This window comes from Myotis daubentonii, chromosome 17, assembly GCF_963259705.1.
Source record: "Myotis daubentonii chromosome 17, mMyoDau2.1, whole genome shotgun sequence".
Classification (NCBI taxonomy): domain Eukaryota; kingdom Metazoa; phylum Chordata; class Mammalia; order Chiroptera; family Vespertilionidae; genus Myotis; species Myotis daubentonii.
In genome coordinates this window covers 17363257-17389781 of record NC_081856.1, presented here as the reverse complement: position 1 = coordinate 17389781, position 26525 = coordinate 17363257, and the positions used below count along the sequence as shown (strand labels likewise).

General features: G+C 43.2%; 1 protein-coding gene across 10 annotated transcripts in view; it reads left to right on the top strand.

Annotated features, from left to right (window-relative positions):
- Positions 1-26525, top strand: part of SULF1 (sulfatase 1) — a 173837-nt gene that overhangs the window by 84478 nt on the left and 62834 nt on the right. For all 10 annotated transcript variants that reach the window (XM_059672934.1, XM_059672935.1, XM_059672936.1 and 7 more), the window contains 4 exons: positions 229-458; positions 10729-10968; positions 19952-20103; positions 22389-22558. In XM_059672934.1, the coding sequence (XP_059528917.1) occupies positions 287-458; positions 10729-10968; positions 19952-20103; positions 22389-22558 (734 nt within the window). In that variant the 5' untranslated portion in view covers positions 229-286. The remainder of the gene's footprint in view (positions 1-228; positions 459-10728; positions 10969-19951; positions 20104-22388; positions 22559-26525) is intronic.

Here is a 26525-nt window from a genome sequence, read left to right as displayed (position 1 = left end):
TAAAGGACGAAAGTGAATTTGCAAAATAATCAAATGCTTTAAAAAAAAAAAAAAAAAAAGGACCCAGCGCCTGCCTGCGAGGGTTTGCGGCTTCTGACTCCTGTGCAGCCTGCTCCCTGCCAGCGAATGTGCCAGGTCTCACTTAGCTGAAGCCCTTTTTCTGCAACTGTGTTTGGGGTTTGGATTTCATTTCAGTCTCTCCCTCTCGCTTTCTCTCTGACTGCTCAGTCCTGCAGAAGCCAGGAGGCTGGGACGCTGTGCCGCTTGCGACAGCGGACCACACAGAATGAAGTGTTCCTGCTGGGCTCTGGTTCTGGCTGTGCTGGGCGCAGAGCTGCTGGGGAGCCTCGGATCCACGGTCAGGTCCCCGAGGTTCCGAGGACGGATACCGCAGGAGCGAAAAAACATCCGTCCCAACATTATCCTTGTGCTCACCGACGACCAGGATGTGGAGCTGGGTGAGACCCCCGATTTTTCGCTTGTTAGTCTCTTTTGCTCAAATGATTCGCTGACCTTCCTCACGATCAGTAACCGTCAGTGAGCATTTGGGGGTTTGGCACTTCATTATACCTTTGGAACCAATGACCTAGATTATAAAAATGAACTTGTATTGAGGATAAGGCATTCGGTTTGTGTTTCAACATGACTTTTCTGGTCTTAGGCTTTTGAAACAGTCTGAGGGGCTGCAGGGAACAGGAGGGTGGAGGAAGGGAGGAAGCCCGGATTAAATATTATAGAAGTCAAGGATTTGATGGTGGACCTTGGGAACTCTTGGTCATTTTTTTTTTTTTTTTAATATTTGGGCAAAGTTGTTTCAAAGAGTATGACATTCTGACTGGAATTCTATGCGATATATATGAACCTAGATAGATCCTTGAGGAACTTTCAGTGGTTTATTAGTATTAGAGTGAATGATTTATTCACAGCTTGTAATAATTGTTAGGAAATTGAAATTTACAGTGTTTTATATACTTTCTGGTAGTAGTTCACTACTACCACCTAAGAGGTGATGCCTTTTTGAAGACTTAGCTGAGCTGGGTTAACTCTAGTGCACTTAGAGAGCCTGCCCAAATCCAGGGGTACCAGCTTAGTTAGCTTCTGTCTTAGCTGATTGGGTTTCTTATCTTCTCACCTTCTCTATTGGCCCAGCCCCATGGTCTTGTCTGTATGCCGAGGGTCAAGTTCTTCCAGGTGACCCAGGACAGATAAAAAAACTCGACCTGAAGAGTTGTCACCACCTCTCATTTCCATTCCTGGACCCAAATTCCTCGCTGTTGGGCATCACTCAGCTAGGCTTCTCTGTCCAGCATGCCCAACTTAACATTGCTGGTATCTTCTAGACGTGGCGCTAGCAGGGTACCTCCTTCATGACAGAGCTCCTCTGACTTACTGCTCTCGAGGAGAAAACCCTTCATGCGGGAACTTGATCTCCAGGGAAGAGAACTTCGATTTCCAATTGGAAACCAAGCCATGGAATTCCATCAAAGTTAACTCCTTGGGTACAGCGGGAAGCAAATGCACTAGCAGCCAGCAGGGTAATGAGCCACAGGGTCTGCTCTGTCTCACTTCACTTTTTAAACGAGAGTATAGATTTCAGGCACGATGCCAACGTGAAACATCTTGCAGGTATGACTTTAGGATGTACGTGGCTGGTGGTTTCAGGTTTTAATCACTTGCAGAGCAAGTAAAATGATGTAAACACATTTGAATGCGCCTTCCTTAACATCTCTCAACTCCATCCTTTTTGCTATAGCCAAGATCTATAGACCTCCCCTCCCAGCTTTGTTCTCTCTTCTCCAAAAGCAAAGGAGCTCTGGGCCATCTGGCTCTTGCCTGTGTCTGTGAGGCTACTTTCCTTTCCCCCACTTTGCTCTGTGGAGACAACTGACACTTCCCTGAAGGAATCCTGTGGTTTCATCTCCCTCACCTGTGTTTCATGCCTTTGCACATCTGGTCCCCACTGTCTTTTCCCCCTTTCTGCACCTGGAGAAGCCCTATCTGTTCTTTATGACTCAGTTCAAATGCCTTGCCCTGGAGGGACCTTTCCTCACCAAAACCATCCTCCCCTCCAGCAGGGTCCACGGAACTTACCTTTGCACCACCATGGACGTGTTACCAGTGTGGCCCTTCATCCCCCATGTGCTTCCGTACCCACTCTTCCACTTGACTGAGAGCAGCTAGAGGGCAGAGGTGTGCTGGTTTGTGTTGCAATTCTGATGCTGAGACTCTGCTGGAAATACAGTGGGTGCGAAATAAACTTGAAGTAGACCCAGAAAGGTCTGAAAAAGCTAAGATCATTCCCAGAAATGAATACAGGCTTATAAAATGTCTCAAGTGCAGAGACAGTATAAACAACACATCTCTTTGAGACCCTGCTTTCAATACTTTGGGGTATACACCCATGTTTTGAGGAACCACCATAATATTTTTCACGACAACCACACCATTCTACAATCCCACCAACAGTATACAAGGGTATCCATTTCTCCACATCTGCACCAACATTTGGTATTTGAAAGTAGCCATCCTAATGGGTGTGAGGTGGTATCTCACTGGGTTTTGATATGGATGGGTTTTGTTTTGTTTTTTTGTTTACTTACATGTAATGATGTTCAAATGCTTGAATAAATCTTCACCTAAGCAAAACATTTTGCACCTGTAATACTGTAGGCAATCTTGGCTACTGTGCCTCCAGAAATATAAACAGACTTAGAAAATGCTTAAAAAGCAATTTGGAAAATTGCAATAGAACACTTTTCATTTGGAGGGAAATAAAACAATTCTACCTTTTTATCTGGAAAGACAAAGGCTGAGAAGGGTTTTAAAGTTTATGAACTCAGGCTGGCCAGGAAAACTCTTATTCAGGAAGAATGGAGAGCCACTCCCTCAATTCAGTCTGAGAACAAATAAAATAAAATAGTACTTTGTGAAGGGAGTAAGACATATAAGGAATTCATTAATAAAAGTGCTAGAACCTTGCATGTGGGTAACGCTTTATCTTTATCCAAAGAATATTTGTTCTCATTATTACGTTTTCTTGTCATCTCACTCAAGTTGGGTGGGAAAAACAAAGATCTTTATTCTAGGAGAAAACGTAATTATGTGGAAATATTAAATAAGGTCTTACTTCTGGATTTTTTTTTTTTAGAACTTAAGAGGTTGTTCAGGTTGTGCCTATACCTATAAATAGTTCAGGTTTTTAGACTAAGCTACTAGATAGAAGATTAACACTTTATTTTATTTTTTATATATTTTTATTGATTTCAGAGAGGAAAGGAGAGGGAGAGAGAGATAGAAACATCAATGATGAGAGAGAATCATTGATTGGCTGCCTCCCGTACACCCCCTACTGGGGATCGAGCCCACAACCCGGCATGTGCCCTTGACTAGAATTGAACCTGGGACCCTTCAGTCCTCAGGCCGATGCTCTATTCACTGAGCCAAACCAGCTAGGGCAGATTAACACTTTTTAAAGCTAGGGAAACATTCATGGACATGATCAACATGAAGTTTGGGATGATGGTACCTCTAGGGAAGGAGTGGTAACCAAGAGCATTGACAGGGTCCACATTTTACTTTTAAATTTAAAAAATATATCTGAAGTGACTATGATATTAAGCTTTGGTAAAACTAGGAGATGTGTTGTTTATACTATCTCTGCACTTGAGATGTTTTATGAATCAAAAACAAGAAAATCTGAAATGCTTGTGGAACTACCCTCATTTTTGAGGACTTGAGTCAAAGAGATGAGAGTTAAATCTTTCCCAGATGCTTCCTGGGAGCCACTCTGAGAAACAAAATCTTGAACTGATTGGCCCATTGATCTGAATCACTGTGGCATTCCTTATATTCTTAAGAAATTGGGCTGATGCTAATATCTTAGTAATGCTAACCTCACCAATGCTTCTCTTAGATCATAGTGCAGTCATGGCGACCCTTTTGAGCTCGGCGTGTCAGCATTTTGAAAAACCCTAACTTAACTCTGGTGCAGTGTCACATATAGAAATTTTTTGATATTTGCAACCATAGTAAAACAAAGATTTATATTTTTGATATTTACTTTATATATTTAAATGCCATTTAACAAAGAAAAATCAACCAAAAAAAAATGAGTTCACGTGTCACCTCTGACACGCGTGTCATAGGTTCGCCATCACTGTCATAGTGGAATCAAGAAACCATAAATACATGGAAATACCTTGTTTCTTTAAAGTAGAGAGCAAAAAAGTGCAGAGCTAGCCCAGCGATATGTTTTACTTGACCAGCATACTTTTTCAGATCAAGGCAACATTTTAAAAATCAGGTAATTTTATGTTTTTTAAAAAAATCCAGATTTCTACTTTTTCTAAATCCAGAAGAATAAGGGCTTGCATTCCCATGAGGCAGCCTTCTGTTAGATGCTTGAAGGGGAGTTGAAGCCGACCCCATTAAGTGTGCATGTCCCCCAGGTCATCCCGGTCCCAGCTCTCCATTGCTCCCAACACTTAGACCAAGGAGCAGCTGCCATTACCATCACGCCCGTCCTGTGCTTTTCCTTCTGGTCAGGGAAGAGTTCTGTACACCCACATTTCTATCGAATATGAAAAGACAAAGGCCTTGTGATTTTTCCTATACCTGGCTGGCTTCACTTGCCTACCTTCTCTGTTTAGCTCTGTAGACATTTAAGTTCCATCCCCTTAAGAAACTAATCTCCACTTTTAATGGCCTTTTAGCTCTTTGGGAGAGAAAATAATGAATCCTAGTGACTGGAAACATTTCAGATAGCTTTATTTATTTATTTATTTATTTATTTTATCTTATTTCTTTATTTTCTTAATCTTTATTGTTGAAAGTATTATGTATGTCCCATTTTCACCCCATTGACCTCTCCCATCCTGCCCCCTTATCTGCTTCTTGGTCCCTTCTTCCCCAAATTTGATTTCCCTCCTCTGGTTTTAGCTGAAGTATCTGGTTTTTTTCTACCATCCCATAGTTGGGATAGAAGACACTATGCTGTTTTATCATGTTATTTTTTCTCATACTTTCAGAATTAAAATATTCAATAGACGAGTAAAACCATTTTTAATATGAGAAATGTCACTGTTTACGGTTCCATAATGCATGAGGAACTAGCAGTGATGTATTCGGTGCTGACCATTTATACACTTAAAGCACTAGCCTTTCTTCATCACAAAGCAATGACATCAAGAAACAACCCTGTACCATTAATAAGAGCTGTGTGTGCTTGTTGTTGTCACTCATCAATCAAACCATGAACCATTACGATCCACACGGGGAAGTGTCTCCCCAGGAAGCCAGGTGTGCATGAATCCCACATGCCTGGGATTTCCGTAAGGGCTGGTGATGACAATGGTCATTACTGAATTTCAGGTTTTGTGAGATTTCCTGATCATGATAAATAGGCTGGATGAAAAATTTAATGTTTGACAGTATAAAATATTGAAAAATCAAATGCTACGATAGTTGAATCAGGAAAGGTAAAGCTTAGCTGTAAGCTTTAACATGTGAATACAATGATTCACACTCTCGAAGTGATTTTGGTAGTCATTCAGATTAGTGGGACATTTTCTCTATGACCTGTTCACACAGATGATTTAGGGATAAGTAGGCAGAGAGTGTAGAATAATTTAAATTCCTGACTGTGGTTCCATCCAGCCCCAATATCCTACCACTTAGTCCATCCAACGGACTTGTCTTGGAGGCTGGATTTGTAACTCCACCAAGCTTGCTAACCTGGTGGACCCTGTAGGATTCTCAAAGGGTGCCGCTTCTCCCCTCCCAGTCACCGCTGTCCGAGCAGCATTCTGGTCCACAGCCGAATGCTGTCACAGCCTCCCCACCCCAGTCCCAACCTGGAACTCTGGCGCTGGGACAGCTTTTCTTGGCAGTCCTAAGGCTCAGCTGTGGCTGGGACCTTCCCTGTCCTCAAGCCAGCCCAGTCAGCAGTGCCCCTATGCCAGCTGCTGGACCTAATTTCAGTCCCTTCATTGCATCCCTGTCAGGCTCCCACCTCACAGGAAAACTGTAAATGATAATAAAGTCAGGCTTTTAGCTTAAGGGGGAAGGGCAGTTTGTGTGGCAGTGGGGATTAACTGATATTTTTAACTATAAGCCAGCATTAACACTTTAAGTCTTAAAGAATAGAAAAAGTAGTTGACCTCAATCATCGTCTCTTTGGGCTGTTATAACCCTTTATAGACTGGGGGGTTTAGTGACTTATAAATAGTCTGGACACTGGGAAGTCCAAGGTCAAAGCACCAGCAGAGTCCATGTCTGGTGATGACCCATTTCCTGTTCATCAATGTCTGTCTTTTCACTGTGTCCTTACTTGGCAGAGGGTCAAGGGAGCTCTCTGCAGTCTTTTTTATAAGAGCACTAATCCCATTCATGAGGACTCTACCTTCATAACCTAATCACCTTCCAAAGGTCTTACTCCTGCTATCATCACTTGGTGTCTTAGGTTTTAACATACGAATTTTCAGGGATACATTCAGCCTGGGGTAACCTCTCTACTCTTAACCCAGCTTTTGGAATTGAGATGTAGATTACAGAGAGGGAGATGGGAAGGGCATGAGAAAACTAAACGTGGGGTTGAGATGAGCACCAAGTGAGATTGTGGCCCTGCGTCATTGGCTCCCCATCAGTGCTGTAAACTAGGCAGGGGAACTGTTATTAGCTCCATTTTACAGATGAAAAGCACAAATGAAAAGAGAGTAAATGACATGCTCAAGCCAATCTGTGGCAAAATCAGATGTTGTCCCACAAGTTCAAGTCTCCTTCTCTTCTTATTCTTATCCTCCTAAGCCCTGCTGTGGGAATATTGTCATGAGTCTTCCATCTTAAGTTTCATATCATTTCTGTGAAATAATTGTTCTGATAACTGTGAACCAGCGTGGTTTGCATTTTAGGCACCAAAGGCCTGAAACCCAGAGAGGTGAGGAGCTTCATCTTAAAACAAAGGACATTGTTGCCCTTCCTACCATAGGACAGGACATTGTCCCACCCACTCCTCTCAATAGCTGTAAATGCATAATTATGAGTTCTATTACAGGAAACTTTTTTATAGAGCTTCCCAATGAAAAATCAATGGCACAGTCACATGGCAATAGATGCAGGGCAAGGCAGTGTTTTGACCAATATTAATCATTGCATAGCCATAAACAGAAGATGCTTTGTGCTTACCTCGCTGGTGCCTGCTAGCTTGCTTTACAGAGAGAAGAGGTATGATTCCTGCACTCCATCCTCTGAGTCTAACCAGGGAATCCATTGAGATCAGAAGCTGAGCTTGACACCATTATGGCTGTCAGCTACTAAAGACAGACCCATCTTCAGCCCACTCACCCTTCTCTTGGGCCTAAGCTACTAAGATGCCTTCAACCCTTGGGAGGGCAAGAGGCAGGCATTAGTGCCTGTCAGTATCTCCCCTTAAAGGCCAGATGGAGCAGAATATGAGACTACAGAAAGGGAGGCATACCTTGACCACAAGCAGACATCATTTCTCTTTCTCTGTCTTGAAAACATCAGTGTCACAGTCCGTGCTCAGTCTCATGAGCTGAAGAGCTGGTCTCTGGAGCAGGCTGCCTGTCTTTGCATCTGCGCTCTGTGTGGCCCCATGTATGTTATTTAAGCCTTTACATCTCAGTTTTAACATCCATAAATTGGGAATAATAAAAACAGCACCACTACTACGAAGGGTTGTTGTCAGGATTAAATGAGCTAATGTATGTGGAGCTCTTAGAGGAGAACCTGAGAGGAAATATAAAATCAGTGTTTTCTTTTTCTGTCTACACAACATCTGATAGCCTTGAACATGGTCGAAGCCACTTAGATCACTTAAAACAAGGCAACCACTAAAGTCACTTCCAGCTCTAGGCTTCCCTAATTCTGTGTCCAACCTAGAATACTTCTCCAAGTGTGGTCTCCACGGAGCTTGTTAGAAATGCAAGTTCTCAGGCCCTTCCCTGGTGTTACTATGTCTGTTTCTTTGGGTGGGCCCAGAATTCTGTGATTTAATGTATTCTCCGGATGATGTTTAAATTTGGAGAAGGATGTCTCAGAATGTTCTCTTTATTAAGAAGCTTCAAGCTAGGTGCCCCTTTCAGGAGCCCCAGTGATGGTGGCGACCAAATCTCTTCATGGATCCCTTTGACATGGGACTAGTTGGAAGCAGAGCATTGGCAGGAATTGTTAAGGATATTTAGAATGAGGCAAGTCCTGGCTGGGGCAATTCCAAAGGTTTCGATTGGGCTAAGTTTTAGCCTATTTTCATATTATTTGAACTTAGATCCGATTTCCACCTACCATCCCATATTTTCACTCCAAATGCATCTATAAACTAGAGATTGTAGCTTTGTTATTTGGGGCCTTGAACGATGGTTTCCAGCTGCATTTTTTTAAATTTGAATCCAGCTAATCTCATATAGAAAACTCTGAGAGCTCATTCTTTGAAATAAAGAGATGATTAGGAAATGAAAATTTTCCCAAAATCAGGATATTACAATGAGTAAGCACTGAGGATGTCTGAAAAAGAGAGGGGACTGAGAGACTTCAGCATGTACCTCTCACTCTCTCCCACGCCATGTCCCTAGTCATCTACTCATCTCCAGGATGCTTCCCTCTGTAGGATCAACCAATACAAGTACAAAATGCAACATTTTTAAAATGAACTTCTTTGATCCCTATGGAATATTTCCTTTTACTTATTTTTTGGCCAACAGTGAAACAATTATTTTTTTCAGTCTTTTTCTTCATGCTGAAATCTTTGAGATATTAGTTAACTCATGGCCTTCTGATGCATTATGAAGTCTTTGGATCTGCTTCATAGAGTCGCTCTATTTTAGCAACACAATCCAGTTCAGGTTCTTATCACCTTGTGGCCTGATGGCTTCAGTGACCCCTTGGCTGTACCCTTGATGGACCAGCCTATTCCTTCCTCTGCCTGTACTCCCATTGCCACAGCAACACCCCTCAAAGACTTTTTTCTTGCCATGTTCTTCATGCCTTTGGCAAAGAACCTACCCTGCCTTTCTTTTGTCCATTCTACCCAATCCAAATATCTCTACCCAGCCTCCAGCTCTTTGCTCACTCTGGCTCCCACATTTCAAGAGACTTCTCCATATTTTTTTCAATTCCAGCTAACCACTGTGGTGTACTCATCATTCCACTTCCTAGCATCCTCCCCATTCTCCCAATAATCCACTTCACCCATTGCATGTTTTTCTCCCTCCCTCTGTTCTCAACTCTCGTTTCAGAACCCTTATTGAACAGTCTCCCTAGGTCCCCTCTAACCTCAGAGGTACTGCTACTGCTGTACCTCCACTCTGATGTGCACGTTGCTTTGCAATTAACCCCAAGGATTTTTGTAATGCAGGTTTTCTTTTAGATCATTTACTACTGAAGGCCAGCGGCAGCGGAGAATTTTCCATTTCCTTTGTTCATGCTTCACTTGGGGCCCAGCCCAGAGTGCAAGGCTGATAAAATGCCCAGCGTAAAGTGGGTGCTCATGACATGTTATTCACTGATTACAAAAAGGTTGTGGGGTCCCCCCCGAAGACACCCAGAGGGGAAGAAGCAGTTGGGATCCCCTAAGTGAAGCGTAGTTTAGGGAGCTCTAATGAGACCCAATTAGAAACCCTCCTCCTGTTTGCCTAATGGTAAAAGCTGGTATGTGAAAAAAAATCAGGCGAACTGTGGCTTTTTGGACGGTGGCACGTTTCTCTTCTGCTGTGAATGCTCGCCTGGTTTGCATTACGATTTCCTTCCTTGCTGGAAAACTACACAGACTTTCTCCCTTTCTCTGGAAGAAGTGGGACCTGTTGGAAATGTGAGGCTCCAGGATTCAAATGCAGTGGGCTTGGCTGTGGCGCTCTGTAGTGCATTTCTTGACAAGTCCTGAAAAGACTATTGAATTCTGGCCTGTGCTTTTCTCTGCAGTATTTGGATGGGTTTCAGCTGCAGTGTTTGGCTGGATAGAGTAATCGAAATAGATTTTTTTTTTCTTCCTCAGCAATCTTAGGTTACAATTTCATCTTTGACCGTGAAAGCGGAATATTTTTCTACCACGCAAGTACTTTTGAGTGCACTAGAATCATGGCTCTCTTACAAGCAAACAACCTGTCTTTTGAAATTACATGCAAACAGGTGAAAATATAAGCTGGTAGTGCTATCCTCAGAGGAACACTGGGCAGGCATTTGGGGAGTTTGCTAGAGGATACCAAGTTACAGTCATCTCTTTTTTTGTTGTTTTCTTGATTAAATGCAGGCATTTTGGAGGGACTTTTACTTAGTAGGAAAAATGTTTTCCTCTTTTTCTCATAGATTAAAGCACTATCTGTAGGCATCGCTGCAATGTCACTAGCTCGGTGCACGTGTGGTGGGCGGGGGGGGGGGGGGGGTTGATGTTATGTAAGAGCCTACCGTTCTCTGTGCTCTTCAAAGGGCGGCTGGCCTTTGAATCTGCTCCGTATCTAGAATTCCAGCTCTAATTATCAGATTAGCCTGCATTTCCCCCCTTGTGATTAAGGAGGAGAGAAGCTGAAGTGTGTTTATTATTCTGCAAAATACTTGACATAGTAGCATCCCAAATGTTTTAATTTTGTTCTGGAAATGAGAGCTGGTGAAATTATAGACTTCTTCAAGCCAAGGGAAGGAAATGAATAAATCAAGGGAACAGAGTCACTGAGTGACAAGACAAAAATGGCTAAACAACACTGGAATTGTGCCTTTCAGGGTCCCTGCAAGTCATGAACAAAACGAGAAAGATTATGGAACATGGGGGGGCCACTTTCACCAACGCCTTTGTGACCACGCCCATGTGCTGCCCCTCCCGGTCCTCCATGCTCACTGGGAAGTATGTGCACAACCACAATGTCTACACCAACAACGAGAACTGCTCTTCACCCTCGTGGCAGGCGATGCACGAACCTCGGACTTTTGCTGTGTATCTCAACAACACTGGCTACAGAACAGGTAAAGGGTGAACTTTCTGACCCGTGACCCTCTGATAAAACGTCTTAGACACAGAAAAATGCAGTGCCCGGTGAAATACATGAAGATCCAATAAGTTCCTAAGTGGAAGTATTTAGGCTGTTCTCTTCTGTATCATATCCTTCCCTTCCCTCACTTTTTCACTCTGAAGGATATACCAGTGAGAGGCCCCTTAGAGAGAAGACAGAATGATTCTCAGTGGACATGTTCTGAAAATGTTGTACTCATCAGTACAGCCAGCAATTGGAATTTTCCAGGAGAACCTACAATAGATTATTTTTCTTCCCATTTGCCCGCTTACCTCAACCTCCCGAATCTCAGGGCATCATGGCACAGCCTGAGGTTTGTTTTAGATGTTGGTAAATTTCTGTTGATTGTTCCTCCGGGTCTGGCACACAGTAGATGATCGCAATCATTTAGTGAGTGAATAAATCATTGAATGAATAAATCAATGATGTGTACCTTATTGATGCATTTATTTATTCATTCATAATTTAGTAAGATTTGGAGCTTCTTTAGCTTAAATTGTGGTCATATTTAGGTTTCGGATGTTCACCTCCACCTTCCAAGAAAGGAAGGCAATTGCTATACCTGCTATCATTGTTTAACCTACATAGGGCAAGAGGAAGGTTTGGGTTAGTTGGTCTTTTGAAAATTGGGGACCACTTTCAAGAGAGGTCATAAGCATCATGCCAGTCTTTCTAAGAAAGAAGCAAGGCTTTTTCTAGTAAGGCTGCCTGCCCCCACCCTAACCCAAACCTTTATTCTTCCAACATTTAGATGCTTTCAGCATTTCTTCATGAAAGGAAGTAAGAATGATTCTAGAGGGGCTACAATGCAAAATAGGTTTTTCAGAACCACCTATCATTAAAGCTTAGTGGAAATGATTTTACAAATTCTCTATCCCAAAGATTTAAAAATAAAGGATTTCAGATAAATGTTTTCTGTTAAATCTCTTCAAAAAGTGAAATTAATCTTTCCCACTGATCTCAGGAAACAAGTGGCCATTGGCTCCTCTGCAGAGCACCCCGTGGGCACTTAATACTTTTTATTTGTGGATGAAACTATTCATAGTGAATATGACAGCATTGCCATTCGCAGACATTTCAAGATAGCCGCTCACAGAGGAAGCTCCTCCCAGGAATCTCAGGGGCGTTTGCTTGTGCTGAGGAAAGAAACTAGGTTACTCCGAGGCCCTTATCCTGTTTCTCACATAAGTGATTTAAATTTATAGCACCTTTCATCCGAGAGCTCTGAAGCAATTTGCAAATGCATCAAGCATCCCTGTAGGGTTTTGTAGACAGCAAATGTACTTGGCTCTGTTTTATAACTGAAGTGGGGATTTCAAAAATTGTGTGACCAGCTCAGAAGCAAAATCAGCAATGGTCCCCTGATGCCTAATGGTTCCTGATTTGAACCACCCAATTTTGTCTTGTTCCTGGAAAGCATTGTGTGAGATCAGGCTCCTTTTAACTCCCAGGCTCCCTGTAATTTTTTCCCAGCAGCGTACATACAGCTTGGAGGGTTGGGACTCTCACCATATCCAGAGCAATATGGACAATGTCTATGATAAGTAGAGATGCAGGGTGAGTCAGAGCATCCTGCAGGGCTGAGAGCAGCCAATGAGGGTTTGCTCATTTGTTTCAGGACTAAACCAAGAAAGGGGGAAAACAAGATAAGTTCTGGAGGCATGGTATACAGCAGTGTGACTATAGTTGACAATGTTGTACATGTACTTGTTTCAATCATGCTCTGCTGTATCCACCCTAAAATGGGTTGCAAGAACTTGAATGAAACTCAGAGATAAGTTCATTCAATTCCCTTAGACCCACAAGATTAAGTTGACTCGCTGAAGTGATGCATTCGATGTTCTAATGGGAAGACCAGGCGTCAGGACCTTGGTCCTCGGGGCTCTCTCCAGTGTGCGACTCTAACTCATGGGTTCGGTCCAGGATGAAATAGCACATCATAAGGCTTTGCCCATGACAAGCGTCTGACCTTTTGTTCAGCCCAGCAGGCCTGCTTCATTCAGGGAGAGGAGATATGTTCTTGGAAACTAAGACAGGTTCTGAAGCCAGCCTTCTCCCTGGGGGTCCAGACACTTAGGTAATAGTGGAATTTATCGTGAGTCATCCTGCAAAATTAAAGGCATTTTTTCAAGGGTAACAAGGACTCATCCAGATACTTAGTGTGGAAAACAAATATTGATGTGCCCATTAGTAAATCAGAAAAATTATAAAATGGAAGACTAAAATGGCAGTGATAGAATCTACATAGTTTAAATTTATCTTTGATGGGAGCATATTGAAGTGTCTGAGACAATTAGGAAGCAAAGATGTCTTTGTGACAATAATTACTGATCTAACCAGGGACAGTGACACATTTGAAAATAAACAAATAAGCATATCAAGATGACAGGCACCTTAGGAAATTAAGAGAACTGGTGAGTAGGTATTAAACCAGCATAATTATTCATGAGCCACTAGACTAGTCGGAAAAGAGCCAGCATATAAAGATTTTATTGTTGTCTTAATAATGAATATATTTTTTGGAACATTTAGCTGAGAACCGAAGAAAAATAATGAAGGAAACTGAAATATGTATTAGACATAAATATCCATCGAGAGAAAAGCACAAAGCAGCAATTAGATTTATGAAGAACAGCTCAGAGAAGACAAATTACTAAGAGGTTTATTTTGGGAAGAATCCAGAATACATGGATTTAAATGAATCGAATTGATCCAATATTATATTTACTGTTGTATGACATGATTTTTCTTTTTCAGAACTGAGGCATATTTTTGGACTGGCTATAGCCTAAATTTTTCTAAACTTACTCATGGAAAATATGAGTCCACAACCGCTTAAATGTTCGAGAAAGGGAAAATACAGTAACATGTCTATTGCATTTTATGTTCTGACAAGTGAACTGGGAATGACATTGGGTTATCGATCATAAAAATGAATATCCTGCCTGACTCTATGCTCAAAATTTTTTTAGCTTACATTTCTTGTGAGGGGATAGACATGCGTGTGAAACCTGGCCTAGTTTGAAGGTAAAGGGGATAAGCCAGGTTTCAGAGGTAGCATCAAGTGTTAGCAAAAACCCTGAACAAAGACTGAGGCCACCTGGAGTCACGTCCTAGCTCATTCGGCCTTTCATTTGTTTTTGAGAACTTGTAGAGAGGCCACTTTTCCAACCGATAAAATGTAGAGATTGGACTAGAAGGATTCCTAAGTTTTCTTTCCTGTCCAAAATTATACTGTCATTTTATAATGGCCACTGCAGTTATTATATTGATTCACTTAAAAATTGTAGTGTTCAAATTATAATCAGAACACATGATACCTGAAATCACATGTGAATTAAATTTTAGTTTTGCTAATTCTACATATCACTGAAGTATAAAGGGCAATATTTAACAGAGATCTGCAGTACAACTTTTTGTAGAATATTCTTTTGTAACAAAACAATTTATACAAATTAGTCAACTTTTCTAGTTCCATGTCTTTTTTATATTATAAAATTTATTTATGTTACTTATGGCAAGTATATTTATTCTCTAATATAGGATTTTATAAAGATAGAGTTCACTTAAAGTAAGACAAACTAATATTCTTTTTATGAGTACATAACAGAAGACCTAGCATTCCACAGTATGCTATTTATTGAGCATTCTTAGAACTTCACTAGACACTGGGCTGAGAAGAAATATAAAATAAGATCCCTGTCTTCATTAGACTTACAATCTAATTGGGGAAACCAGATGGGTTGACATAAGAAGAAATCATAATTTTTACTTTGTTTAAAATGATGTGTATTACTAGTTACAACCCGTGAAATCCTGTGACCCAAATCTATCAGTTACATAGAGTTAAAAAGCTTAGTTAGCATATCATTTTTTATATTGAATAAGATTTAACTTTTCCACAGCATCAGAAATCTTTTGTGTAGTTACTATTGCTGATTTAAAATAAATACCTTTGCCCTGGCCAGTGTAACTCAGTGGTTAGAGCGTTGGCCTGCACATCAAAGGGTCACAGGTTCAATTCTGGGCATGTACCTTGGTTCCAGGTTCAATCCCCAGCCCCAGTTGGGATGTGTGTGGGAAGCAGCCAATCGATGTGTCTCTCTCACATCTTTTCTCTCTCTTTCTCTCTCTCTCCCCCTTCCTCCTTCCCTTTTTTAAAAAATATATATTTTTATTGATTTCAGAGAGGAAGGGAGAAGGGCAAGAGATATAGAAACAACCATGATGAGAGAGAATCATGGATCAGCTTCCTCCTGCATGCCCCCTACTGGGGTTTGAGCCTGCAACTCAGGCATGTGCCCTTGACCAGGAATCGAACCCTTCAGTCCTCAGGCCGATGCTCTATGCACTGAGCCAAACCAGCTGGGGCCTCCTTCCCTTTTACTCTCTCTAAAAAACCAATAGAAAAAATATCCTTGGGTGAGGATTAATAACAACCACAATAGTAATAATAATAAAATTAAATACCTTTGCTTTAAATAGCTCCAGGAAACTTTCCTCTGTATTATGGCACAAACAGTCCTGGACAGAGTAGCATGGCCTAAAGTAAAAAATAATTATAACAAGTCTTTGTGATCTTTCTCCTGGCACCACCACCACCACCTTCTTAAACAGCTGTGAAAGGACCTGTTCAGTGGCCTCCCAGAGACAGTGACACGGAAGGGCGGGTCGGTGGCCTGTTGGTGATATATTCAGATAGCACAGCAGTAAGTGAAGTTGAACACCAGCACCAGAGGGGAGAAAAACTTCAAACTCCACATACTATAATGGCAATGTGGGCAAGCAAATGAAATTCACCTAAGGGAGAGAGGAAGCGATTGAATACATCTGGAGGGAAATCATTAGAAGGCCAGATAATCAATGGCGGAGTGTTGCCAGGGGTGATTACACACGAGTCCCAACGTCAGGAGGCAACAAGAAAGGCCAGAGTCACTCGGTGCTGCCAACACGCTTTGTGAGGCACGAGGTCCCGGTCTTTCTTGGAACAAGTGTGACGGGCGAGGGCACATCTGGAAAACTGCGTACATTCTTTACACCCCATTAACACAGAGACACCGAAAACCTGGAGGGAGTTCTGACGCGAATGACCAGCACAGTGAAGGGACTTGTAGAAATAGTTTATAGGAAGAGGATGAAAGGGCAGCGAATAGCCATGGCAATGGGTAGAAAACAGTACAAAATAGTCTTTCGAGGGAAACAATTGAAGGAAGGGCTTGGCATGGCTGCCCTGGGAGGAAAAAACAAAAAATAAAACTAAGAGGAACAGGAACACTTCTATAACGAATCGAGCAGGGGAAAAGGAGCCAAATGGGAGAGCATGTGTTGCCACAAAATCAATCAGATCGGAAAAGAAAATATTGAAAACCTCTCAGGAAATGTTTTCAAACGCACAAGTGCAGAAATCTGGGATGAGAGTTCCTTGCACCACAGAATGGTCAATTATTTACAATCAGAACACAGAGTTGAAAGGACAGAGATGATAGTGATGCTAATAACAATAGCAGCAGTAGCAGCACTTAAAAAGCTCTTGTTATGTGCTGGGCACTGGGTTGAGCACTTGGTATTTGCATTAACTCATTTAATCCTGGCCAGAATGCTACCACTGTTATTATTATCTTCATGGTTTTAGGAAAGGGAATCAGAGGTAGAGTTAAGTAACTTGCCGGTAGACACATAGCGAAGCAAATAGCAAGCCAGGATTGGAACCCAAGCAGGCCGGCTCCAGGGCTTGTATCCCAAACCATTACACTCTTTTACTTCTTTGAAAACCAAAGGAGAGGAAAATGGAATAAACCTCCAGGGATGAGGCGCAGGCCAGAGGAAAGAGCTGGGCCTGAGGTTATTAAGTGGAAGATTCTGGAAACAGCCCCCTTCTGGAGTGACGTTGTTGGGCTGTGGTGCTGGTCGGCTGCCTGTGACTCCAAGTCACATTGCTCTCGTCGGAAAAGGAAACTCATCTTGTGGTTCTGTGTGAAAAGATGGTTAGTCTCTGAAGACAAGAACCCGTCATTAGGAGAATTCCTACTACACGGTCAGCTGGGAGGAAATCCTGAGTCAGACCTGACGTGAGAGCCTCTGACACTTTGTCCTACCCCCAGGAGCTGCTCCACGGCCCTGGCAGAATCCTCAGGCTGTGGGCGTTTGGCTAAGGGACAGCTTGATCCATTCACTCACTCACAGATTCAACAGATAAACATTCACTCTACCAATAAGTAGACACTGCCTTGTTCCTCAGACTGAAGTCAACTCTTAAAAAAAAAAAATCAGTCTGAGAAACATCAACTTCAGCAACTCTGGAGCTCTATTGTATGAAAATATTTAGACCAAATCAGTGTTAAAATTATAATCCAAGTGAAAACACAAAATGTAACAAGTCTGGAACCTGTGGAATCCCCAAAATGCATGAGGATCCATAAACCCCAGTTCAAGAAACAAAACTTATGGAGCCCCTATACTTTGGGCAAAGATGGAGATGGGGTACAGAGATGAGGCCAAGGTAATGCTTGTCCTCAAAAACCTTACAGGCTAAGAAGGGTTAGGCTCACCTATGAACTTGACTACCACTAGGAAGAAAGAGAGGATGTCGTTAGAGCCACAGACACAAATGGCTACGGGATTGGGGCAAAGACCAGGAGTGAAATGGCATGTGCTCTGGCCTTGACAGAGGGAGGGAGATGAAGACAGTAGCACAGGAGAGGTAGAGAGCTGCAGAGAGGGACATGAGCCAAGAAGAGCAGGTGGACTTGGAGAGAGAGTGGCTTTGTGCAGACCCAAGGAAGGCTGAGGCTAGCACTCTATCAAATAAACTGGATCCTGCAGGGGGCAAGGGTTCATCTAGACTGTGAGAATAGGGTGCTGTGACCAAAGCTGGCCTTCAGGAAGGCGGTACTGAGAGCGGGAAGACCCTGGAGCCTGGCCAGCAAAGCTGGCCAGGAGACTGGGCATCTGTGGGGGTGTGGTGGGGGGGATCACGTAATCAGAGAAGGAGGCAAGGTTCGAGAGCCATCACCCAGGTGGAACCTACAGGCGGTGGCCACTGCCGGGCGAGGGGCAGGTGCAATCAGGGAAGGCTCTGGGTTGCCAAGCATGTTACCCGGCAGGGCGATTACACCACTCAGAGAATTAAAGGATAGCGGAGAAGTAAATTTGGAAGGGAAAATGATTAATTCCATTTGGATGACTGCGTTAAAGGGCAAGTAAAACATTCAGATGGAGATAAACTACAGGTAGTTGCAGATCAAAGATGAGAGCAAAGTAAATAGCTATCCCTTAAAGACACGGAAATGACGTACAGTGGATAAGGTGATGATGGAGAAATATGTGCTTTAAGACAATACCAGGGAAGTGCCTGGATTCTAGAGTCTGTTTTCATCCCAAGCCAGTCATCCGGGAACCACCTGTTTTCATTGTAAAACCTGCTAATGAAGCCAGGAAATGGCTTTGACCTAGAAGGCAGAGGACATGCTCTCTCCCTAAATTAAAGAGGGAGGTCTTTTAAAGATCAGAAAAATTAAAACATGCATGCATGTGTACATGTATGTGTTGATATAAGTGTGTGTGTACACATACACTTCACTACACACATATGTATTCCCATATATCCTATATAATAAAAGGCTAATATGCAAACTGTCCCCTCAACCGGGAGTTCAACCAGGGGGTGGGGCCGGCCCAACAACCGCCCATGGCCCCTCTCGTTGGCCAGCCCGGCCCCTGATTGGCCCAGATCGGGGTGGGCCAGCTGGACCCCACCCATGCACGAATTCGTGCACCAGGCCTCTAGTTCATATAGAAAATAAAATGTTCTCTAGTCCTTCATACTCGAGGGGAAGGCTGTGTATGTGTCTAGTCAGGTAATCAAACTCTTAGGTTTACTCTGAATAGTGCTTATTTATACCTGTTTTCCTGGTGGGATTAAAATAGTTACAAGTGGCACCCTCTTTCTCTTAAAAGTATGCCAACAATACACTTCTGATCATTAAAAAGGGTGTCTGGCTTCAAGATCGAACCCATTTAGTTCCTGAAACCCCGACCTACCTAGCCCCCTCCAATCATCATCTTTGGCAGAGGACCATGTTCATGGCTCGCTTCTCTGAAGGACCAGTAAGCTGTGTGGCAGTGGCCTTTCACGGATGTGACATCCGGAAGTTACATGTGCAGTCCTTCCAGTGGCCTTCTCCATGAGAACGGAGAATTCATGGTGCAAGTACTTTAATCATACCACCTATCATTCTATGAAAATTAGTCATCTATGTAGCATCTCTATGTTGCCAGAATTTTTTATTTTTGTTTTGAAGAGATAGACATTCACATTTGTAAAATGCACATAATGTAAACACAGATGACACAAAATACATGACACATGAAAACCCTGACCACATCCCATAAAAACAAAGTGTACCTCAGACCTTTGGTTTAGAAGATTTGTAATCTCTGGATATGTAAAAAGAAGGACACGCTTTTCAGTAGTGTTTCTATAATTCACAACCCTCCAACAGTAAGTTAAAAAAACGTAATTTAATACAAGGACTGAATTTTCACCTCTCCAATATGTGTGTGCCAAGGGGTAGTACGGCTGCTTCTCTGGTTGTTACATCAACTGAACAAAGGGGTACGTTCTGCTGGTATCCCAGTAAAACCACAAGAAGAGCTGCACCCAGAGTACCATGATCATTATGAGGTTTTATTGAATTATAATCCATGTACTTGGGGGCTACTTTTATTTACTCAAAAGGAAAATGCGTGTATGTATGTCACTTTGCCAAGGGATTGGGGTATTACACTAACGTTATTTTGACATCCACTGTTACCTGGGTTAACTTTTCTTCTACCATCTCTTTTTCAAGCCATCGTTTCATACTTTTGCATTTATACATTTATTATGATTAATCATTTCACATGAGAACATAATCCTTTTTTTCCCCCCATTGCAGCCTTTTTTGGAAAATACCTCAATGAATATAATGGCAGCTACATCCCTCCTGGGTGGCGAGAATGGCTTGGATTAATCAAGAATTCTCGTTTCTATAATTACACTGTTTGTCGCAATGGCATCAAAGAAAAGCACGGATTTGATTATGCAAAGGTAATTTTCAGGCACTTTTACACGGCATCAATTTACTTTGTGCATAATGGAGAACAGCCATTTTCAGCAAATTAACCTATCCGCAAGATTGGCTTGCTATGTTCTCAGAATGTTAGAATGAGAAATTTTAAGGTAATTTTAAACTCCGGGCAAGAAAAGACTCTCAAGGAACACTGACTTTATGTAGTGATTTTGTCCCCTCATTAGAACACAAGGCAATCAGCCTTTGATGAAAGGATCATCAGGACAATCATAGATGCCTCCACTCCGTCTTGTGATAATTTCTGGTTTCCCTCCCACACCCGGAGGACTTGTCCACCTAATCAAATGTTCATCTTGTACTGTTTGCTGTTCACTGAGATGAAAGTCAATTTTGTCTTCAGATTTAGCTGTAAAAATAAGAGCAAACAAGTGGAATAATCAGAGGTTGGGGACCCACACTCCTCTCTTGGACTCCTGTCTGACCAACCTTAGCTATGAGACCAGGACACCTGCCCCGGGGCAGCTCGAGTCCGCAAGTGTCTCTAACGCTATCAATCCTAGGATTTCCAAATCAGTTCGTAGAAACTGGAATTGGCATGCCCCACGGTCCCCTGACAAATGGATCCTAGATTAGACTTTAAAATTCCCCAGGGTTCTGTGACTGCCAATGTACATACGACAATTTTCAGATCACAGGAGTGAAGGGGAAACATATCTTTGAATGTAGCCTGCGCATGAGCCTAAAATAGCCTCTTCCCTTCTGGCCATGCTCACCTCTTCCTCATTTACCTAAAAGAAGCCTCAGATCCACTCTGTGTAGCACAGATCACTACCAAAGAGCCGCTGGTGGACATGAGGAGGGAACTTGATTTAATTTGGGCACATGGCTGCCTTGATGCTTGGCCTGATTTAAGCACAAGGAACTTGGTGGGAGATAAGGTGTAAGTCTCCTCTTTCATACCCTTCAGAAAACAATGAGTGCAAATGAAGTCACAAACATCCCTAATAAGTCTCCAGACTCACCAAAGCTGAGAGCTAGCTGGTAGGGACCTCGGAGGCAGATCCGAGCCGCATCCTGCGACTCCCACGGATTGCCACCGCCATCGTTTTTTATCTGTGGGGATGCTTTTCACGCTCCTTGTTCAAGCGATTAACCTCTCTTTCCCTGTTGTCCTAAGGACAGCGATGTAATCAAGATTCCCTCCGAAGACTAAATCAGCGTAACTTGCCCATTACCACAGCTGATTAAGTGTCAAAGACAACTGTGTCCAAAAAGAATATATATCTTTTTTTTTTTTTTTTTTTTTAGCGGGGAAAGGAATGAAACAGACACTCCCGTAGAAAACGGTGATAGCCTGTGGGCTTGTCCTAACAATGGCATGTGACACAGATTTCGTCCCTTGGGCGCTGCTTTTGCAGCTGTTCTGGTCCTTAAATCTACATGTGATTCGTCAGGCCTGGACGCCCCTGCCACTGTGAACCTTGCCCACGCGCTTTCCGACGTTTCTGCTGGAACTCTAGGCCCCTGACACACACTAAGAGGGGCAGGTGGTTTAATTTAAGTTTTCATCTTTCCTTTCCTTTTCATTCCCTTCTAGACTTGCATCAGCCCCTGGGACTGGGGGTTAAGTCATTTGATTAACGTCAGGCCCTAATCCCAGCAGCTGTATCATTTTAGCTGCGCAATTAACAGAGGATAATCTGCAGGAAATTAACTGCTTCCCATATTTAGTGTTTCAAGTACATTAATTAATAAAATGCTACAGCTTTTCCTGTGCACCCAGATTTTGGCCAAGGTTTCCTTTAGCAATTATTGTATAATTCCTACAGGTGAATTTTTAATTTAAAAGAAAATATCTTTTGCGTGTGTGTGTGTGTGTGTGTGTGTGTGTGTTCTGGAACTGTGAATGTGTAGTGGGTGTTGGTGTTTCCTGCCCTTGAAATAATTAAATTTTTGTCAATGGATTACGTCAATGAAATCTGAGAATGAAATATGCATCCGGTGTTTTATGTGCTCTAGCATTTGGGTTGCCAGATCTGATCATGATCTTGGGCAAACAGGACTTGACTTTTTTCGTGCCTAATTGCTCAGTTGTGCATTACTCAGAGTCCATTTTACCACGCTGGTGACCCTAGAAAGTCCCTGGCAACTGACGTGTTGCCTTGGGAAGCCCAGTGCCCCTTCCCGCTTTAGACCTGCCCTCGTGATTCACTGAGTTGCTTCTGAGGAAAGCAGTATTCAAATGTGATCTGATGAATGTCACCTTTTGTAATTTCTGTTTTGTGTCAAATGTATGTTTCAGGACTACTTCACAGACTTAATCACTAACGAGAGCATTAATTACTTCAAAATGTCTAAGAGAATGTATCCCCATAGGCCCATTATGATGGTGATCAGCCACGCTGCGCCCCACGGCCCCGAGGACTCGGCCCCACAGTTTTCAAAACTGTACCCCAATGCTTCCCAACACATGTGAGTAATACCATCGGCTCTGGGACCTGCTGAACGTGGGCCTCTGCTTTGCTCCCCACCCTGCTTCTCTCCTCACCCCATTTCCTTTCACACGATAGGAGCATCAGCTTGAACAGGCTTGCAACCGAGGGCCTCGGCTAGGTCGTCTGATTAGGAACCCCATGTCTAACATTTGTAAATTGCTAAAAGGCAAGCAAAGAAGCACACAGGGCGAATGAGGCGATTCTTCTCAAGCGTTCCCTGCAGTTATCTTAATATTCATGAGTATCGTCTGGTAATGAGGATGTCAAACTGTTTGCTTTCCATAGCAGCAGAGTGGTGACCTGGTCTGGTTGCAGAAACACGGTTCGTTTTCTAGGAGAAAACTTGTGAAACAGCGTTGCTGCAGGCGTGCAATTAGGGTTGCGCCAGAAAGCAGCAGGAGGGGCCTTGCCCAAGAGGTCAGCCCAGGTCACGGCTTAAAAATAACCCGCTGCTTCTGTTTGAGAGGAGGGGCTGTGCAGAGAGCAGAAAGCTGTGTTATGCCCAGAGTGCTCGGTAGCCAAGGGCGGAAACGTCTGGGTGCTTCGGCAGCAGAGAACGTGATTTTGGTGTTGACTCTGTGGACATGTTTGTTTCCGACCTGTTGTAATAATATGCAGTCTTCCCCACAGAGCCTTTGGCTCAGGGTTTGCTGCAAGTTTGGCCCTCAAGGAGGCTGGGAACAGGAATTGATATATGTTTATCATAAAGCTCAAAAATTGATTCTTAATCTGTTAGTGCTTAAATACCATCCCTTTTTATCCACACTGATGTTCTAGCCACAGACAAAAGAAAACATAGATTGTGCAGTTGACCTGCAGGGGTTAGGGGTGCTGAGCACTGTGCAATAGAAAATCCATGTATAAGTTTTGACTCCCCCAAAACCTAACCACAGTTTCCTCTTGCTATATGCAGGGGATTGGTTCTAGGACACCCTCCCCCACTGTGGATACCAAAATCTGCTCAAGTCCCTTATATAAAATGGGGTAGAACAATGCATACAGTTGCCTCTCCATATCCACGGATTCCCAACCACGGATTTGAAAATACTGTTTTCTATCCACATTTGGTTGAATACATGATGCAAAGCACAGGGATACAGAAGACCAACTGTGTATCTATTGCATAAGTGAACCAGTGCAGTGTCGTTCAAGGGCCAACTGTACTTCCTTGTGTAAAGAGAGGAGTAACTACTAAAGGCACTCTAGTTCAGCTGCCGCCAACCGGTGGTCCATGGACATCTGTGGTCCATGAGGTCCGAAAGATTGGCAACCGCTGTTCTAGTCGCTGTCATTACACACACAGAGGACATTCTTATGCACTTATTTTGTCTCTGATTATAGCTAATAGACTGACAACTCCTGGTCAGTAGGATATAGATTGTTTCTATGTATCAAGTGGTTTAGAAAGGAGAGAGGTCAGAGCTGACTGAGGACAGGAACTAACAATATATATGGAGCCCAGGTGGGTAAACTACTGAACACGCCCAGACACTTGGAGGGCAGAAGTGTTTTAATGCACTAAATATTGTCAACAAATAAAGAGGAGTGCCCCATACCTGGAAGGCATGACTCCGTGGTTGAGCATTGACCTATGAACCAGGAGGTCACAGTTCAATTCATGCTCAGGGCACATGCCCAGATTGCAGGCTCGATCCCCAGTAGGGGTGGGGTGGGGGGGCATGTAGGAAGCCGCCAATCAATGATTCTCTCATCATTGATGTTCCTCTCTCCCTTCCTCTCTGAAATCAATAAAAATCTATTTTTTAAAAAGAGGGGTGCCCCAGCCCCTGGGGAGCCACTGTGTTTTGGAACTGACCCCGTGGCCGGACATGCACACCTCTGCAGATTTCCCCTACCTAGAACCGTGGCGCCAGATTCAGGAGTGAAACCCACCAGTGGCGAACGCCTCTCCATTATAAAGTTAGGGCCCAGCTGGTGCAGTGAAGGAAAACGGACTTTGCGAGGTTCTTCCTGCGCTGGGACCCACTTTCCCTTTCCTTTTGAGTCAGAAGTCATCAGATGTGGTGGCTTCCTTTGTTGTATTAGCAGATTCCCGGCCTAAGGTGACTTTCTACACCTATAAATCTTACCGATGTTTTCTCGGATTTGAGAAGGGGTTGGCTGACAAAGGGTTTTGTGGCTCCCTAGGGTCCCTGCCTTTGAAGCTCCAGGTCGAGCCTACAGGAAAGTCGGCCACAGGGAAACAGGTCTGTCTGGCCGCTCAGGAGAAGTCCGCAGAGTTCTCAGGGCCCAATGATAGCTAAAAAAGCATCTCTGATTCCAACAACTGAGACCTCTGTTTAGTTCCACTATTTAAGAGGGCCACTGTGATACTCTGCTGCACAGCAAATGGACATGAGGAAGGTACAGTTGTTAACACTGGAGAACCAATGAGCCCAAACAGGGACTGGCACACGGGGGCCGAATCCAGCTTGCCAATAGTTTGTATTAATAAAGTTTTATTGAAGCACAGCCACATCCATTTATTTAGGTACTGTCTATGGCTGCTTTCACAATACAACAGCAGAGTTGAGTAGTTGTGGCCAGTTCTGGGTGGCCTGGAGTGCCTAAAATAGTACCTACTATCTGGTCCTTTACAGAATAAATTTTCCCCAGATCCTTGCTCTAGGCAACTGTCCAATTAGCCACACCACCAGTGGGACCAGAAGTGGTAAGACCTCAGCAGGCATAGAGGGGACTATGGAAATTTGCAGGAGGGTGTGTTCACATCTTTTGGGGGAACCAGGAAAAATGCGTGGACCAGGAGGCATTCAAAGTGGGCTTCAAATGATGGGTAAAATTCCTGCAGCCGATTCTACAGAGTGGGTTGGTGATTTCAGGAAGAGAATGGGGTTCGAACAGGTGGTCACCACATGAGGTGATCTCAGATGTGACTTAGGAAGTGGAGAATGGGATGCAAGGAAAGCAAGGCAGAGGGGAGAGATAAAGCTAGAAAGAGAATGAGCAGAATATTGAGGACGAGTGAATTTGAACATAACTGTAAGCAGATAGTCACTGGGGGTTATTTAGTAGGGTAATGGCATAATATCTGACTCGGCCATTTTTACATGGAAATAGTGTCAGTTATTCTTTAGTTCAGATGAACCACCTGTAAGCCTTATTAGTGAGTTCATAAAGTGAAATCTACACATGGCAGAGGAAAAAGTGTTCAGGTCTTAAAGGCACGCAAGCATGGGTTCCCATCGCAGCTGTCCTCACTGAGTCTGGGAACAATTTCTTTTTCTTTTCTTTTTTCTTTTTTTAATTGATTTTTTGAGAGAGAGGAAGGCAGAGTGATGGAGAGAGAGAAACATTGATGTGAGAGCATAATATCCATTGGCTGCCTCCCAATGCCCCCCCCCCCACTAGGGATTGAGCCCGAAACCCAGGCATGTTCCCTGACAAGGAATCAAACTGGCAACCCTTTAGTGCACGGATGTCACTCATCCAGCTGAGCCACAGAGGCCAGGGCAGGGATAATTTCTTTAACCTCTCATCTGCAAAATGGAGATAATATTAGCACCTTGACATGATGTCATGCATGAAAATCAAGAGAAGCAGCATAGCTAAAGTCCCCAGAGAGGGCCTGGGGTATAGAAGTCACTTCATTGATGTTAATTCTTGTTGATTCTTTCTATTAAGATGAACCATATAACACTGTTCTTTCTTTTTCTTTTTTTTTATTCTTTATTGATTAAAGTGTTGCATAGTTTCCTTCCCCCCCATTGACCTCTCCCCAGCCATTCCCACCCCACAGCACATGTCCTCACCCCCCTAGTATCTGTGTTCATTGGTTATGCTTATATGCATGCATACAACCAATGCATGCTTGTATGCATGCATCTAAACACCACTCTTTCTTGTTTTATGTTTGACCTACGAAAAGTGCAATTTCATTTGGTTCAACTTAATGCTTAGGGGAAGCAGCTAAAGAAGTGACAGGT